This window comes from Scyliorhinus torazame, chromosome 13 (assembly GCF_047496885.1).
Source record: "Scyliorhinus torazame isolate Kashiwa2021f chromosome 13, sScyTor2.1, whole genome shotgun sequence".
NCBI classification, from domain to species: domain Eukaryota; kingdom Metazoa; phylum Chordata; class Chondrichthyes; order Carcharhiniformes; family Scyliorhinidae; genus Scyliorhinus; species Scyliorhinus torazame.
This window is the reverse complement of record NC_092719.1, coordinates 88876421-88895503: the sequence shown is the minus strand read 5'-3', so window position 1 is coordinate 88895503 and position 19083 is coordinate 88876421. Positions and strand designations below refer to the sequence as shown.

General features: G+C 51.5%; 1 protein-coding gene across 1 annotated transcript in view; it reads right to left on the bottom strand.

Annotated features, from left to right (window-relative positions):
• Positions 1–19083, bottom strand: part of LOC140388180 (dynein axonemal heavy chain 3-like) — a 1528048-nt gene that overhangs the window by 508760 nt on the left and 1000205 nt on the right. The window contains exon 50 of the mRNA XM_072471941.1: positions 17806–17901. Coding sequence (XP_072328042.1) covers positions 17806–17901 — 96 coding nt within the window. The remainder of the gene's footprint in view (positions 1–17805; positions 17902–19083) is intronic.

Below are 19083 nucleotides of genomic sequence, written 5' to 3'. Positions count from 1 at the left end.
ATTAAGGGGCAACTTAGCGTGGCCAATCCACCTACCCTGCACATCCTTTGGGTTGTGGGGGCGAAACCCACGCAAACACGGGGAGAATGTGCAAACTCCACACAGACAGTGACCCAGAGCCGGGATTGAACCTGGGACCTCGGCGCCGTGAGACAGCAGTGCTAGCCACTGCACCACCATGCTGCCGTGCAGGTCCTTTTTAACATCCTCCACCATACTTGTCAGGTTCCATTTATGGATCTGTGGCCAGTCGTGGGCTATTTGGATCCCCACGTAGCGGAATTTGGTCTTGGTCAGTTTAAACGGCAGTCCCTCCAGCTCTGCCCCTCCCCCTGTGGGTTCATAGGAAAGATCTCGCTCTTACTCAGGTTAAGCTTTTAGTCTGAGAAGGCTCCGAACTCCTTTTGGAGTTTAATTATCCTTTCCATGCTAGCCCGGGGATTCGAGATGTAGAGGAACATAGAGTGAGACTGCATCCTTTCTGTCTCCTTTGGATACCTCTCCACCCCTTCGCCGCTCTGACGGCAATCGCCAATGGTTCAATTGTCAGAGCAAGCAATAGCGGGGACAGCAGGCATCCCTGCCTCGTGTCTCTGTGCATCCGGAAGTATGTGGAGCTGGTGGTGTTTGTACATAGAATTTACAGTGCAGAAGGAGGCCATTCAGCCCATCAAGTCTGCACCGGCCCTTAAAAGAGCACCTCATTTAAGCCTACACTTCCAACTTATCCCCGTAACCCCACCTAACCATTTTTTGGGGATACTTAAGGGCAATTTAGCATGGCCAATCCACCTAACCTGCACATCTTTGGACTGTGGGAGGAAACCGGAGCACCCGGAGGAAACCCATGCAGACATGGAGAGAACGTGCAGACTCTGCACAGACAGTGACCCAAGCCGGGAATCGTACCTAAGACCTGGAGCTGTGAAGCAACTGTGCTAACCACTGTGCTTCCGTGCTGCCCTACACTTGCCAAGGGAGCGCTGTTTCACCCAGGAGATGAATCCTAACCCAAACCGTTCCAGTACATCTATGAGGAAAATCCATTCGACCGTGTTGAAGGCCTTTTCTGCTTCCAGGGAGATGATCACTTTTGATGTTCTCAACCCAGATGGAGTCATTAACACGTTCATCCAGTGCCTGATGTTCGATGCTAGCTGCCTGCCCTTGACAAAGCCTGTCTGGTCTTCCGTGACTACCTCTGGTACACAGCTCTCCAGCCGCCAGCATTAATGTATATATTAATGTAATAATACACAGCTTTATGTCTGCATTAATGAGTGAGGTGGGCCTGGAGGACCCGCACTCCGTTGGGTCTTTATCTTTTTAGGGAATCAGCAATATTGTGGCTTGCGCCAGTGTTAGTGGCAGGGAGTCCCTTACCAGCGAGTCTGCGAACATCTCCCACAGGTGCGGGGCCAATGCTGACGGAAATTCTTTGTAAAAGTCCATCGGGAATCCATCTGGCCATGGCGCCTTCCCCACCTGCATGGAGTTGATACTCTCCGTGACTTCCCCCAGTTCTAGTGGTGCTTCCAGGTCCCGTCTCTTAACTTCCCCCACGACTGGCGTGTCCAGTCCATTGAGGAGCTGCTTCATCTCTGAGTCCCCCTCCAGGGTTTGGAGGTTTACAGCCCTCGGTAGAAAGTTGCAAAAGAAGTTGATCTTGTCTGGCGCAGTGATAGCCTGCTGCTTCTGTCTTTAACCTGAGCTATTTCCATTGTGGCTGCCTGCTTTCTCAGCTGGTGAGCCAGCAGGCAGCTGGCTTTGTCTCCCATGTTCATAAAAGGTCCCCTGTGTCTGGCGGAGCTGGTTGACTGCTTTCCCAGTGGCTAGCAGGTCAAAATCCATTTGCAACATTTTTCTCGCTGTCAGTATGTCCACGGTTGGGGCCATGGAGTACTGCCAGTCCACCTCCAGTATGGAGTTGACCAGCTGTTCCCTGGCCGTTCTCTCCTCCCTATATCTGCGCACCTTGAATGTGCTAATTTTCCCCCGATTACTGGCTTCAGCACCTCCCAGAATGTGGAAGGTGAGACCTCCCCATTCTGTCTATGGTCTGTGATACCTGATCGCAAAAAGCCTTATCGGTGAGGACGCCCTGTCCAGCCTCCAAGGGGAGGTGTTGAATCCGGCCCATCTCCAGCCTCCCATCCACGTAGTGTGGAGCGTGGTCAGAGATTATAATTGCAGAGTATTCCGCTCCTCCTACCCCTGAGAGCACTGATTTTCCCACTACAAAGAAATTGATCTTCGAGTAGGTCCTGTGGACTTGGGAGAAGAAGGAAATTTCCTTCCCCCTGGGTGCATGAACCTCCATGGGTCCTGATGTACTATCAATTACGACGAGATGAGAGTATATTGGAATCGAGGCTTTATTACACAGAGATGTGTGGCCTCCTACAGCTGCTGCCGAAATGGCTGCAGTTCGGAGAGCACACACATTTATACTCCGCCTACTGGGCGGAGCCAGCAGGCAGGGATCTACCCCCGTACCTGTAGTACAGGGGCCTTACTGTAATACCCTCATATGCAGTGCAGTATATACAATATAATACAACAGTGGTGACTACCACATTCACCCCCTGTTAAAGATGAGTCCAGCGGGGGTGGTGGAAAACTATTTACATACAGATTGTCATTAAAATTTCAGAGAAGGTTACAAAGCTACAAATTTACAAAGCCGGTGCAGACTCGATGGGCCGAATGGCCTCCTTCTGCACTGTAAATTCTAAAAAATTCTATGAAATTTAGACGGTCGGGCGCCTTGATCCATCGTTGAAAGCGCAGCAGTGCTGGTGGTGAGTCAGGCGTCGGCTCGATCGTCGGTGAATCCGGGAGCGTGTCGACATCCTCTTCATCCCCGGGTGGGACCAAGGGGAGGACGGATTGTCCTGGAGCAGGGGTTGTGGTGGGGTGCGCTGGGGGAAGGGAGGGTGGCGCTGGGGCAGAGGGGGTGGGTATGTGGGGACTCAGCTGGTGCCAGGTCCCTGAGGGAGACTGTGTCTTGGCAGCCGTCGGGGTACGCTACGTAGGCGTACTGTGGGTTTGCGTGGAGTAGCTGTACCCTCTCAACCAACGGGTCCGCCTTGTGGAGCCACACGTGCTTGCGGAGAAGAACGGGTCCTGGAGCTGCCAGCCACGTTGGGAGCGAAACCCTGGAGGTGGACTTCCTGGGGAGGGCAAAGAGACGCTCATGGGGGGTTTCGTTAGTCGCCGTGCACAGGAGCGACCGAATGGAGTGAAGTGCGTCGAGGAGGACCTCCTGCCAGCGGGAGGCCGGGAGATTTCTAGACCGTAGGGCCAGCTGGATGGCATTCCAGACCGCCCCATTCTCGCGCTCCACCTTCCTGTTTCCCCGGGGGTTGGAGCTGGTCGTCCTGCTCGAGGCAATGCCCCTGTTGGGCAGGTACTGGCACAGCTCATCGTTCATAAAGGAGGATCCCCGGTCGCTGTGACGTAGGCGGGGAAACCAAACCGAGCAAAGATGGTGTTGAGGGCTTTGATGACGGTGGCAGATGTCATATCGGGGCATGGGATGGCGAAGGGGAATCTGGAGTATTCATCGACCACATTGAGAAAATACGGGTTGTGGTCGGTGGAGGGGAGGAACCCTTTGAAGTCCACACTGAGGCGTTCAAAGGGGCGGGAGGCCTTCAACAGGCGCGCACGGTCTGGCCGGTAGAAGTGCGGTTTACACTCCGCGCAGACCTGGCAGTCTCTGGTGACAGCCCTGACTTCCTCGATGGACTAGGGCAGATTGAGGGCCTTAATGAAGTGATAAAAGCAGGTGACCCCTGGGTGACAGGGATCGTCGTGCAGAGTCCGGAGTCGGTCCACTTGTGCGCTGGGACATGTACCTCGGGACAGGGCATCGGGGGGCTCGTTGAGCTTACCGGGGCGATACAAAATCTCGTAATTAAAGGTGGAGAGCTCGATCCTACACCGCAAGATCTTATCATTTTTGATCTTACCCCGCTGTGTGTTGTTAAACATGAAGGCAACCGACCTTTGTGGTCTGTGAGGAGAGTGAGTCTCCTGCCGGCCAGGTAATGCCTCCAATGCCGCACAGCTTCAACGATAGCTTGGGTCTCCTTCTCAAAGAACAAAGAACAAAGAAATGTACAGCACAGGAACAGGCCCTTCGGCCCTCCAAGCCCGTGCCGACCATGCTGCCCGACTAAACTACAATTTTCTACACTTCCTGGGTCCGTATCCCTCTATTCCCATCCTATTCATGTATTTGTCAAGATGCCCCTTAAATGTCACTCTCATCCCTGCTTCCACCACCTCCTCCGGTAGCGAGTTCCAGGCACCCACTACCCTCTGCGTAAAAAACTTGCCTCGTACATCTACTCTAAACCTTGCCCCTCTCACCTTAAACCTATGCCCCCTTGTAATTGACCCCTCTACCCTGGGGAAAAGCCTCTGACTATCCACTCTGTCTATGCCCCTCATAATTTTGTAGACCTCTATCAGGTCGCCCCTCAACCTCCGTCGTTCCAGTGAGAACAAACCAAGTTTATTCAACCGCTCCTCATAGCTAATGCCCTCCATACCAGGCAACATTCTGGTAAATCTCTTCTGCACCCTCTCTAAAGCCTCCACATCCTTCTGGTAGTGTGGCGACCAGAATTGAACACTATACTCCAAGTGTGGCCTAACTAAGGTTCTATACAGCTGCAACATGACTTGCCAATTCTTATACTCAATGCCCCGGCCAATGAAGGCAAGCATGCCGTATGCCTTCTTGACTACCTTCTCCACCTATGTTGCCCCTTTCAGTGACCTGTGGACCTGTACTCCTAGATCTCTCTGACTTTCAATACTCTTGAGGGTTCTACCATTCACTGTATATTCCCTACCTGCATTAGACCTTCCAAAATGCATTACATTTGTCCAGATTAAACTCCATCTGACATCTCTCCGCCCAAGTCTCCAAACAATCTAAATCCTGCTGTATCCTCTGACAGTCCTCATCGCTATCTGCAATTCCACCAACCTTTGTGTCGTCTGCAAACTTACTAATCAGACCAGTTACATTTTCCTCCAAATCATTTATATACACTGCAAACAGCAAAGGTCCCAGCACTGATCCCTGCGGAACACCACTGGTCACAGCCCTCCAATTAGAAAAGCAATCTTCCATTGCTACTCTCTGCCTTCGATGATCGAGCCAGTTCTGTATCCACCTTGCCAGCTCACCCCTGATCCCGTGTGACTTCACCTTTTGTACTAGTCTACCATGGGGGACCTTGTCAAAGGCCTTACTGAAGTCCATATAGACAACATCCACTGCCCTACCTGCATCAATCATCTTTGTGACCTCCTCGAAAAACTCTATCAAGTTAGTGAGACAGACCTCCGGTGACGGCGGTTGGGAGGCAGCCGCTCGTTGGAGGGCTCCCGTTCAGGAATGGCATTGTCGGGGAGTAACGCCCGGTCCTAGGGCCAGCGACGGCAGTAAAAGTCGGGAGACAGCGCACAGGGAAGAAGGATGTCAAAAATCAGCAAAAAAACAGCCGTGAAAAAAGCGGCTGAAAGTCCGTTGGGGTGTGGAAAGGTCACCGCAGGGTCAGCAAAGAAAATGGAGGCTGGAGCACCAAGGGAGGCCGCAGTGCTTACGGCTGAAGAAATAACTAAGGTGATGGCTGCGGAATTCGAAAAGCAGTTGGTGCAGATTGCGAAATGCATGGAGACGGTGAGGAAGGAGATGAGGGAGGTTTTGAGTGCGCTGCTGGAGGAGGCGGTTTCCCCGGTGATGGCGGCGGTGGCGAGCGCAGTGGCGGAGGTGCAAGAGCAAGGGGAGGCGCTGAAGGAAGTGGAGGAGACATTATTGCAGCATGGTGATCAACTTGCCTCGATGGGGAAGGAGATGCGGAAGGTGATGGACACTAACAAGGATCTGCGAGGAAAAATGGAAGACCTGGAAAACAGATCCAAACGACAGTATTTGAGGATTGTGGGGCTGCCCGAAGGAGTTGAAGGACCAAAGCCGACTGAGTATTTTGCCGCGATGCTGGCAAAACTATTGGGGGAGGGGGAGGATCCCTCCCGATATGAACTGGATCAGGCTCATCGGTCGTGGAGGCCTGTACCAAAGGCGAGTGAGCCGCCAAGGGCAGTGACTCTGTGCTTCCGCAGGTACAGTGTGAAGGAGAAGGCCCTGAGCTGGGCCAAGCAGAAGCGGGTGGTGCAGTGGGCTGGAGCTGGTATACGTGTATACCAGGACTTTACGGTGGAGCTGGCGAGGAGGCGGGCTGCCTTCAACCGGGTGAAGAGGGCACTGTACATTAGCAAGGTGCGGTGCGGCATTGTATATCCAGCGAAGCTGAGGGTGACTTAAAAGCTCAGGGACTTTTATTTTGGAACGGCGGAAGCAGCGGAGGAGTTTGCGAAGGCAGAAGGACTGTGGCAGAACTGACAAATTGAGGAATGGCCATGTGCCGATGTAACCTCATGACTGTATTTTCTTCTTTTTTGTATCACTGCGCGCGGGTGTAGAGGCTAAAGGAGCCAATATTGTATATATTTGGACAAGGGAAGGGACGGGACTTACACTCTAAATGAGGGCTCTTTGGGGTGTATGTGGATATGCGGGGTTTGTGTGCTAAAAGGGGATCTTTGGGCTTTCCTAGGACCGGGCAAGGGGGAAAGGGACCCGGGCGGGGGCCTCCACGCTGGCCGGTTTAAGCCGGCCAGTGAACGGGAGTGAGGTGGGGGGAGGGGCTGCGGCTATCGGAGCCTGGCAGAACAGGGTCCGAGTGGTCTAGCCGGGGTGGAAAGTTGGGGGGAAGGAACCGAGGTTGGGAAGAGGAGTTTTACACGAGGCAGTTGGCGGGAGGAGCTGGAGACTTGGGTGGGGGGGCGGGGGTACAACTCTGGGGTATCATTGTACGGTACTCTCTCAGAGGCTGGACGGCGTTGGTTGGTGGGGGTGGGGGTGGGGGGGGAAAGAGAGCTGTGTAAGATTAAGGGTGACTACGGGTAATCCCTGATTCCTTTTTGTCATTTGTTTATGTAAACAGGCGGGTTGAGGTTTGGGGGTTGGTGGGCGGATGGGACCGTTGTTGCTATTATGGGGACTGACATATCTTGCTGATTATTGTTTATTGTTGATGGGTGTAAATGTGGGAGAAAATGTGAAAAAGGAGGAGAATAAAAAATTTAAAAAAAAAAAATTAGTGAGACACGACCTCCCCTTCACAAAACCATGCTGCCTCTCACTAATACGTCCATTTGCTTCCAAATGGGAGTAGATCCTGTGTCGAAGAATTCTCTCCAGTAATTTCCCTACCACTGAAGTAAGGCTCACCGGTCTGTAGTTCCCTGGATTATCCTTGCTACCCTTCTTAAACAGAGGAACAACATTGGCTATTCTCCAGTCCTCCGGGACGTCACCTGAAGACAGTGAGGATCCAAAGATTTCTGTCAAAGCCTCAGCAAGTTCCTCTCCAGCCTCCTTCAGTATTCTGGGGTAGATCCCATCAGGCCCTGGGGACTTATCTACCTTAATATTTTTAAAGACGCCCAACACCTCGTCTTTTTGGATCTCAATGTGACCCAGGCTATCTACACACCCTTCTCCAGACTCAACATCTACCAATTCCTTCTCTTTGGTGAATACTGATGCAAAGTATTCATTTAGTACCTCACCCATTTCCTCTGGCTCCACAGATAGATTCCCTTGACTATCCTTCAGTGGGCCAACCCTTGGGATTTTCCTTAACCCTATTTACCAATGACTTTTCGTAACCCCTTCTAGCCCTCCTGACTCCTTCCTTAAGTTCCTTCCTACTTTCCTTATATTCCACACAGGCTTTGTCTGTTCCCAGCCTTTCAGCCCTGACAAATGCCTCCTTTTTCTTTTTGACGAGGCCTACGATATCTCTCGTTATCCAAGGTTCCTGAAAATTGCCGTATTTATCCTTCTTCCTCACAGGAACATGCCGGTCCTGAGTTCCTTTCAACTGACACTTGAAAGCCTCCCACATGTCAGATGTTGATTTGCCCTCAAACATCTGCCCCCAATCTAGGTTCTTCAGTTCCCGCCTAATATTGTTATAATTAGCCTTCCCCCAATTTAGCACATTCAACCTAGGACCACTCTTATCCTTGTCCACCAGCACTTTAAAACATACTGAATTTTGGTCACTGTTCCCGAAATGCTCCCCTACTGAAACTTCTACCACCTGGCCGGACTCATTCCCCAAAACCAGGTCCAGTACCGCCCCTTCCCTAGTTGGACTGTCTACATATTGTTTTCAGAAGCCCTCCTGGATGCTCCTTACAAACTCTGCCCCGTCTAAGCCCCTGGCACTAAGTGAGTCCCAGACAATATTGGGGAAGTTGAAGTCTCCCATCACCACAACCCTGTTGTTTTTACTCTTTTCCAAAATCTGTCTACCTATCTGCTCCTCTATCTCCCGCTGGCTGTTGGGAGGCCTGTAGTAAACCCCCAACATTGAGACTGCACCCTTCTTATTCCTGATCTCTATCCATATAGCCTCACTGCCCTCTGAGGTGTCTTCCCGCAGTACAGCTGTGATATTCTCCCTAACCAGTAGCGCAACTCGGCCACCCCTTTTACATCCCCCTCTATCCCGCCTGAAACATCTAAATCCTGGAACATTTAGCTGCCAATCCTGCCCTTCCCTCAACCAGGTCTCTGTAATGGCAACAACATCATAGTTCCAAATACTAATCCAAGCTCTAAGTTCATCTGCCTTACCCGTAATACTTCTTGCATTAAAACATATGCACTTCAGGCCACCAGACCCGCTGTATTCAGCAACTTCTCCCTGTCTGCTCTGCCTCAGAGCCACACTGTCCCTATTCCCTAGTTCTCCCTCAATGCTCTCACCTTCTGACCTATTGCTCCCGTGCCCACCCCCCTGCCATACTAGTTTAAACCCTCCCGTGTGACACTATGACACTAGCAAACCTCGCGGCCAGGATATTTATGCCTCTCCAGTTTAGATGCAACCCGTCCTTCTTATATAGGTCACCGACTGCGCTCCAGCATCACTTTCTTCACTCGCGGGGTTTTACTCACCCATGCAAGCCCAAAATAGGCCTTAGGGATGAAGATTGGGAGGCACTGAAAGGCAAACAGAAATCTGGGGAGGACCGTCATTTTCACGGTCTGTACCTCTACCTGTTTGCCCTCCCCCTTCAGGATGCCCTCTACTCGTTCGGAGACATCCTGGACCCTGGCACCAGGGAGGCAACATACCATCCTGGAGTCTCTTTCACGTCCACAGAAGCGCCTATCTGTGCCCCTGACTATAGAGTCCCCTATTACTCTTGCTCTTCTGCGCTTTGACCCTCCCTTCTGAACATCAGAGCCAGCCATGGTGCCACTGCTCTGGCTGCTGCTGCTTTCCCCTGATAGGCTATCCCCCCCGACAGTATCCAAAGGGGTATACCTGTTCGAGAGGGGGACAACCACAGGGGATTCCTGGACTGACTGCCTGCCCTTTCTGGTGGTCACCCATTTCTCTGCCTGCACCTTGGGTGTGACCACATTTATATAACTGCGATCTATGACGCTTTCCGCCACCTGCATGCTCCTAAGTGCATCCAATTGCTGCTCCAACCGAACCATGCGGTCTGTGAGGAGCTCCAGTTGGGTGCACTTTCTGCAGATGAAGCCATCCGGGATGCTGGAAGCCTCCCGGACCTGCCACATCTCACAGTCAGAGCACTGCACCCCTCTAACTGACATTGCGTCAATTAATTAGTAAATTAAAATTAAAAGTAAAAACATTTTTTAAAAAAGTTACTGTTAACTATCTGTTTCCTAGCACTAGATTTCTACTATAAATGTGAAAGCTAAATATAGTACTCTCTGATCCCTGACTTAGATACCCCTCTAAATTATAATTCAGTAATTATGTTTAATTAGTTACCAATGCTTAATTTTTTTAATTTAGTGTAAATTCCCAACCAGCCACTCAGGTCACAGCTTTTCTGTGATGTCACTTCAGTCCCCCCCCCCACACACCCACAATTTGAAAAGGTAATAAAAGTAAAAATGAGTAAAAATCACTTACTTACCTTCTTACCTTCTGATGGTCTTAGATGTTCTTAGGTTCTCTCCCTGACAGAGACTGCTCCTCCTCCTCATCCGAACGGCTCCCGAAACTAGGCCGCGATCTTTTTAAATCTCCGCTCCGACTCGCAGATCCCGCGCTTTTTAAATCTCCGCTCCGACTCGCAGCTCCCGCGCTTTTTAAATCCCAACTCCGACTCGCAGCTCCCGCTCTTTTTAAATCTCTGCTCCGACTCGCAGCTCCCGCGCTTTTTAAACCTCCACTCCGACTCACAGCTCCCGCTCTTTTTAAATCTCTGCTCCGACTCACAGCTCCCGCTCTTTTTAAATCTCCGCTCCGACTCGCAGCTCCCGCTCTTTTTAAATCTCCGCTCCGACTCGCAGCTCCCGCGCTTTTAAAATCTCCCGGCTGTCTCTCCTCTCGCGCTGTTTTCACTCTCCTGGCTGTCTCTCCTCCCGCGCTGTTTTCGCTCTCCCGGCTGTCGCTCCTCTCGCGCTGTTTTCACTCTCCCGGCTGTCTCTCCTCTCGCGCTGTTTTCACTCTTCCGGCTGTCGCTCCTCTCGCGCTGTTTTCAATGTGCCGGCTGTCTCTCCTCTCGCGCTGTTTTCACTCTCCCGGCTGTCTCTCCTCTCGCGCTGTTTTCACTGTCCCGGCTGTCTCTCCTCCCGCGCTGTTTTCACTCTCCTGGCTGTCTCTCCTCCCGTGCTGTTTTCACTCTCCCGGCTGTCTCTCCTCTCGCGCTGTTTTCACTCTCCCGGCTGTCGCTCCTCTCGCGCTGTTTTCACTGTCACGGCTGTCTCTCCTCTCGCGCTGTTTTCACTCTCCCGGCTGTCTCTCCTCTCGGGCTGTTTTCACTCTCCCGGCTGTCTCTCCTCTCGCCCTGTTTTCAATGTCCCGGCTGTCTCTCCTCTCGCCCTGTTTTCACTCTCCCTGATGTCTCTCCTCTCGCGCTGTTTTCAATGTCCCCGCTGTCTCTCCTCTCGCGCTGTTTTCACTCTCCCGGTTGTCTCTCCTCTCGCTCTGTTTTCACTCTCCCGACTGTCTCTCCTCTCACGCTGTTTTCACTCTCCCGGCTGTCTCCCTTCTCTCGCGCTGTTTTCACTCTCCCGGCTGTCTCTCCTCTCGCCCTGTTTTCACTCTCCCGGCTGTCTCTCCTCTCGCGCTGTTTTCACTCTCCCGGCTGTCTCTCCTCTCGCGCTGTTTTCAATGTCACGGCTGTCTCTCCTCTCGCGCTGTTTTCAATGTCCCGGCTCTCTCTCCACTCGCGCTGTTTTCAATGTCCCGGCTCACTCTCCACTCGCTCTGTTTTCAATGTCACGGCTGTCTCTCCTCTCGCGCTGTTTTCACTCTCCCGGTTGTCTCTCCACTCGCGCTGTTTTCACTCCCCCGGCTGTCTCTCCTCCCGCGCTGATTTCACTCTCCCGGCTGTCTCTCCTCCCATGCTGTTAGCGATGCATGGAGTGCGATCCGGAGGCCAGGGAGATTCTTTGGTTAATGGGGTGTACCGCGAGGGAGCACGCCTTACCGTATCGGGGTGGATGAAGCTCTCAGTGCTCCTGGAGTCCAGAAGGCAGGATATCTCATGCCCGTCGATCTTCACCTTTGTCGACATGGTCGCGAGGTTGTGTGGTCGGGACTGGTCGATTGTGACGAAGGCGAGATGCGGCTGGTCGTCGGCGGTTGCAGACGATGAGCGGCCCGATGAGGTGCCCGATGGGCAGGGGTACTGAGGTGGGGAAGATGGCGGCGTCCACGGGCCGCACGTGTCCTGAGGCAAGCAAGATGGCGGCGCCCTTGGGTCGCACGTGTCCTGGGGCAGGCAAGATGGCTCCGCCCATTGGTTGTGAGACAAGCAAGATGGCGGCGCCCATGGGCCGCATGTGTTGTGAAGGGAGCAAGATGGTGGCGCCCACAGGCCGCATGTGGTCTGAGGCGAGGATTGATAGTGCCTTTAAGGAGCAGATGAGGCAGTGGACCTGTGGTAGTCACCACTGTTGTATTATATTGTATATACTGCACTGCATACGAGGGTATTACGGTAAGGCCCCTTGTATTATAGGCACGGGGGTGGATCTCTGCCTGCTGGCTCCGTCCGGCTTGATGCGCCCACTGGCCGGATGGGTTGGGGGTGCAGAGACAATAGCGGCGGTTGAGCGGGCCTGGCATACTGCAGCAAAATGTCCTTTCTTGCCGCAGGCCTTGCAGAGTGCACAACGTGCCGGGCAGCGCTGCCGGTGGTGTTTTGTCTGTCCACAGAAGTAGCACTTGGGTCCCCCGGGGTTGGTTGGCTACCGCACGGCGCAGGTGTGGGGTTGTCTGGGGGCGGTTGCTGATGGGGTCCACGATGCCCAGGAGGGGTGGGCCCTGCGGGCGGGGGCATACTCCTGTCCGTTGGGTGAGGCGACTGTGAGCGAGAGCGCTAGTTTTTTGGTCACCGCGAGATACAGCGTCGCCCCTTCTAAGAGGCGCTGGCGGATGTAGGCCGACCCTATGCCCGTAATGAACGCGTCTCTCATTAGCAGATTTGAATGTTCAGCGGCCGAAACGGCCTGGAAATCGCAGTCTCTCACCAGGGCGAGCAGGGCACGCCAGAAATCTTCCACAGATTCACCGGGAAGTTGGTGCCGCGTGGACAGAAGGTGCCTGGCGTAGATCTTGTTGGTCTGCTGAGCGTAGTTCTCCTTCAGTAGAGCCATCGCCTCTGCGTAGGTAGGCCCGTCCTGGATGAGGGGAAAGATATCGGAGCTCAGCCGCGTGTACAGAATCTGGAGCTTCTGTGCTTCTGGGATTGGGTCTGTCGCAGATCCAATGTATGTTTCACAGCAAGCTAGCCAATGTGCAAAGTCCTTTTTGGGTGTTGTCTGCTTGAGGATGCAGCTGCAGGCGATCCGGCTTGATGCGGAGATCCATCTTTGTAAAATCTCTGTGTAATAAATTGATGCACTATCAATTATGATGAGCCGAGAGTAGAGAGTAATCAAGGCTTTATTACACAGAGATGTGTGGCCTCCTACAGCTGCTGCCGAAATGGCTGCAGTTCGGAGAGCACACACATTTTTACTCTGCCTACTGGGCGGAGCCAGCAGGCAGGGATCCATCCCCGTACCTGTGGTACAGGGGCCTTACCGTAATACCCTCGTATGCAGTGCAGTATATACAATATAATACAACAGTGGTGACTACCACAGGTCCACTGCCTCATCTGCTCCTTAAAAGTGTTCAGCTCCTTTGACTTATTCATTAGATTGCTAAATTTGTCAGTCTGTGGGTCCTGTACATAATTAAAGTCCGCCCCCCCCCCATGATTTGTCGGTGTGTGTCTATCTATGCCGGGGATTTCTGTCATGGTTTTCTTTATGATTCCACGTCGTCCCAGTTGGAATTGTATACGCTTACAAGGACCACTGATGCTCCTTCCAGAGCACCACTAACCACGACATACTGTCACTTCAAGTCCATAACCATCTTTGTCGCTGTTGAGTGCTGTCCTCTTGTTCAGTTGTATGGTCACCCCTCTAGCCCTGTAACATGATTGATGCGTTTCACCCAACCAGCTCTTCCTTACCCACAGTTAGTCCTTCTCCCTCGTGTGTCTCCTGGAGGAAGGTAACATGAGCCTTAGACTTTTCAGATGGGCGAAGACTCTGGATTTTTTCACCCGCCTGTTAAGTCCCCTGACTTTCCAGGTGACTATTCTGATAGGGGGTTTCAATCCACTCCCCCTCCCCTGTCCTGCGGTATCAACTATACTTACCTTGTGGATGCACCCCTGCACTCCAGGGTTTCTCTTTGTTTGGGGGCCATCCAAGATGGCCGCGATCACAATACTTTCCATATGGCAATGCCCCTGCGCTCAAGGGTTTCCCTTTATCCAGGAGCCATCTTAGATGGCTGTGGTTTCCCTTTATTATCAAGATTTTTTATCAAGATGAAGAGTAAAGTGGTTGATTCGGAGACTAGGGTGCTGAATCTTAATAAAGGGAACTATGAGGATATGAGGCGTGAATTGGCCTTATAGATTGGGGAGAGTTATTTAAAGGGATGACAGTGGTTAGGCAATGGCAAACATTCAAGGAATGCATGGAGGAACTACAGCAACTGTTCATTCCTGTCTGGCACAAAAGCAAAATGGGTAAGGGGGGCCAATCCATGGCATACAAAGGAAATTAGAAATAGTATCCGATCCAAGGAAGAAGCATACAGATTGGCCAAGAAAAATAATAGGTCTGAGGATTGGGAGCAGTTTAGAATTCAGCAAAGAAGGACGAAGGGATTGATTAAGAAGGGGAAAGTACAGTATGAAAGGAAGCTTGCAGGGAACATAAAGACTGACACTAAGAGTTTCTACAGATATGTGACGAGAAAGAGATTGGTAAACAGAAATGTAGGCCCACTGCAGACAGAAACAGGGGAATGCATAATAAAGGACAAAGAAATGGCTGAGCAATTAAATACATACTTTGGTTCTGTCTTCACAAATGACACAAATCAGATCCCAGAAATGTTGGAGAATGAAAGGTTTAATGAGAGGGAAGAACTGAGGGAGATCAACATTAGTAGAGAAATGGTGCTGGGAAAACTGATGGTATTAAAGGCAGATAAATCCCCTGGGCCTGAGAATCTGCACCCAGAGTGCTTAAGGAGGTGGCTCTGGAAATAGTGGACGCATTGGTGGTCATCTTCCCCGATTCTATAGACTCTGGAACTGTCCCTGCAGGTAGCTCACGTCACTCCGATATTCAAAAAGGGAGGTAGCGAGAAAGCAGGGAATTATAGGCCAGTAAGCCTAACATCGGTAGTGGGGAAAATGCTTGAAACCATTATCAAGGACTTTATAGCGGAACACTTAGAAAGCAGTGGCAGGATCAGTCAGAGTCAGCATGGATTTATGAAGCGCAAATCATGCTTGACAAATTTGTTGGAATTCTTTGAAGAGGTAACCAGTACAGTCGACAAGGGGGAGCCAGTCGATGTGCTATATTTGGACTTTGAGAAGGCGTTTGACAAAGTCCTGCATAAGAGATTATTGTGCAAAATTAAAGCGCATGGGATTGGGGGAAATGTATTGAGGTGGATAGAAAACTGGTTGGCAGAGAGGAAACAAAGAGTAGGGATTAATGGGTCCTTTTCAAATTGGCAGGCAGTAACCAGTGGGGTACCACAGGGATCAGTGCTGGGACCCCAGCTTTCATAATATATGTTCATGATTTGGATGAGGGAACAAAATGTAACATCTCAAAGTTTGCAGATGATACCAAATTAGGTGGGAGGGTGAATTGTGATGAGGATGCAGAGATCCTACAGCAAGATCTGGACAGGTTGGGCGAGTGGGTAAACCAATGGCAGATGCAGTATAGTTTAGATAAATGTGTGAGGTTCTTCATTTTGGAAGCAAAAACAGGAAGGTAGATTGCTACCTGAATGGTTGTAAATTGGGAGAGGCGAGTGTGCAGCGGGACCTGGGTGGCCTTGTGCACCATTCGCTGAAGGTAAGCATGCAGGTGCAGCAGGCAATAAAGAAGGGTAATGGTTTGCTGGCCTTCATTGCAAGAGGTTCGAGTATAGAAGCAGGGATGGGTTGCTGCAATTGTACAGGGCCTTGGTGAGGCCACACTTAGAGTATTGTGTGCAGTTTTGGTCTCCTTCACTGAGGAAGGATGTTCTTGCTCTCGGGGGAGTGCAGCGAAGGTTTACCAGACTGATTCCAGGGATGGCGGGACTGTCATATGAGGAGAGATTGACTAGGTCGGGATTGTTCTCGCTGGAGTTCAGAAGAATGAGGGGGGATCTCATAGAGCCTTATAAAATTCTAACAGGACTAGATAGGGTAGATGCAGGGAAGATGTTACCAATGATGTGTGTGTCCAGAACCAGGGGTCACAGCCTGAGGATTCAGGGTAAACCATTTCGGACAGAGACAAGGAGACATTTCTTCACCCAAAGAGTGGTGAGCCTGTGGAATCCATTACCACAGGAAGTAGTTTATGCTAAAACTTTGAATATATTCAAGAGGTGGCTAGATATAGCACTTGGGGCGAATGGGATCACAGGCTATGGGGAGAAAGCAGGATTAGGCTATTGATTTGGATGATCTGCCATGATCGTGATGAATGGTGGAGCAGGCTCGAAGGGCCAAAAGGCCTCCTCCTGCTCCTATCTTCTATGTATCTCTGTATCTCAGGGTCCATCAAGATGGGAGCTTTTGGTGTCGCTGTTTTCGCTGCCACCATGTGCGACCTGTTGTAGTGAACATTTTACCCCCTCTGTCCTGGTTCCCCTTCTTGGGTCTGTTCTCTCCTCTTCTCCCCCCCCCCCCCTTTCTGTGCCCCCGTGGCGCTCCCTTATCTTTGCCTCCACCTTTCTTCTTTGCCTCCTGTCTTTCCTCTTTCCCCTTGCTGCCCCCCCCCCCGTCCTCCTTTGCCATGCACTCCAACCCTGTTGGGAGTTGTGCTGTGGCCTCCCCTTCGCCCGTACTTTTCCTGAGTGGTGGCCCCTCACTGGGAGCGATCTCTGTTTTCCCAACCTGTTATTTTCTCCTCCCCCTCCACCTGGTACTTCTCTCACCCCCTCCTTCCTGGTACTTAAAGCTAGGATGAAAGCGAGGCAGTTATGTTCTGCACAAATGTCTTTCTTTTTAAGCTGAGTTTGTCGTCACTGTTGGTGCTGTTGCTGCTGCCTTCCCAGCTTGTGTCTGCCCACAAACCCGTCCACCTCGGCCAGCGCGGTGAAGTAGGATTCATTCCTCTGGAAGATTACCCACAGTTTGGCCGGGTACAGCATCCTAATCACACCCCACTCTCATACAGAGCTGCCTTGGCTGTATTAAATTCAGCACGGTGCTTGGCCAGGTCTTCCCCAATGTCCTGGTACAGTCGGATTGAATGGCCTTCCCACGGGTGGGACTGAGTGCACCTTTCCCAGTTCAGGATCTTCTCCCAATCCTGGTATTGGTGCAGCTTTGCTATTACAGCGCTTGGCGCTCCTCCGCTTTAGGTTTCGGCCAGAGACCTATGTCTCTATCTCCGGAGGTTTGGGGATGCTCTCCCTTGTGACCAGATTACCAGCATCTGGGCTACCAGCATATTCTGTGGGGTTTCTGCCCTTGATGCTGTCCGGCAGCCCCACGATACGGAGATTCTGGCAGTGCGGGGGCATTGTCGAGGACCAGTTTTCCTGGTCTTCGACAGTGCCTCTTGCGCGTCACCAACCTTGTCGTTTCTGTTTCCGTGGAGGGGATTCGGTCACTCTAGTCGGTTGCTGCTTTTTCTAGATCCCTGATTGTTACCTCCTGTGCTTCCAGTCATCGTTCTGCTTTCTCCTTGAAGGGGGTCAGGGTGTCTGCGACCACTGCTTTCACTGACGTCATACACCCCCCCCCCCCCCCCCCCCCCCCCCTCACAATCACCATAACCAAACCTGCATATCCCTGGACTCTAAGGGGAAATTTATCATGGCCAACCCATCTATCCCGCCACATCTTTGGACTGGGGAGGAAACCAGAACACCCGAAGGAAGCCCACACAGACACTGGGAGAACGTATAAACTCCACACAGACAGTGACCCAAGGCCAGAATTGAACCCGGGACCTTGGAGCTGTGAGGCAGCAGTGCTAAACCAGCCCAGGCTGCTGCTTGAAGTAAAGGCACAGCCCATTAATCGCCCATGGAAAAAAATTGTAATAACAAAAGTAAAAGAAGTAAAAGAAAGGAGCACATAGGGCTTAAGCAGGAGGATCCTTACAACTCCTACCTTTTCAATGATTGCCCGCTTTTCCTCATTATCAAACAGGTTGGGGATATCCCCGGTGGTGAGAATCATACTTATGTCCTCCAGAAAGGCTTCATCCTTATAGAAAATAGTGGTGAAGAGAATTAATCAGTTTGATATACAATATATTTATGAAGTCATTCACAGAATGTGGGTGTCACTCACTGTCTAGGCTGATATTTACCACCCTTCCCTAGTTACCCTGGGAAGATGTTGGTGACCCGCCTCCTTAAAGCACTGAACCGTTTTGAAATAGTTCAGAGAACTGTTCAGAATTTGTGTGCAACAAGAACAACTTATTTCTAAACCGCCTTTAACATAATAAAACATTTCAAAGTGCTTCACAAAGCATAATAAAACAAAATGGAACACAGCTACATAAGGAGATATTGAACGTGATTTTCCCACCGTGTCGTGGCTGCCGCCAATCAGGACACGCCGGGGGTATTGTGGGAGAGGCCCAAATCGGGCTTTGTGCCGGACACACAACCTCATGTGCATGATCCAGATAATAATTTTTCGGCTCATTTGAATATGCGTTCTCCTGATGCCTGGGAATAACTGGCCTCACTGGCGAGGCCTCACCTGGCCGCCGATTAGTACTGGTCTCCAGACGTGGAGACCATAAGACATAGGAGCAGAATTAGGCCACTTGGCCCACCGTGTCTGCTCCGCCATTCAATCATGGCTGATATTTTCTCATCCCCATTCTCCTGCCTTCTCCCCATAACCCGTGATCCCTTTATTGATCAAGAACCTAATAAGAACCAAGAGACTGGGCATGATGGTCACTCTGGACGTCGTTATTGGAGCCCCCAGGTGGTCAGGTACAGAGCAGTGGCCTGGTACTCTCCCTGGTACCCATGCACCCTGGCAGTGCCAACTGGGTACGGCTTGGGTGCCTGATTGGCACTGCTTGGGGGCGGGGGGGGCAAAGATAATGAAAGGGGGATATGAAGTTCGGTGGTAACATCGGGGTATGAGGAATTTCACAAAAGTTGGTGGGGTGAAGGGAGGGGTCCTGAAAGGGGATGTCCCGAAAGGGGGAGCGGGAGTCCTCTAAGGGGGGGGCCCCAGTGACCCCATAATGGGGTGTCCGCACCTGGGAGGGTGGTATGCCCATGTCTGCGGGTGGCATTGCCCATGAGTGAGGGACCCTCAAGCTCACTTTGAGATCGGGCACCTTTCAAATCAGCTTACCCTTGCTGAAAACTGAAAACATTTCTAATTGTGGGCTAGACCCAGAAGAAACTCCCCAAG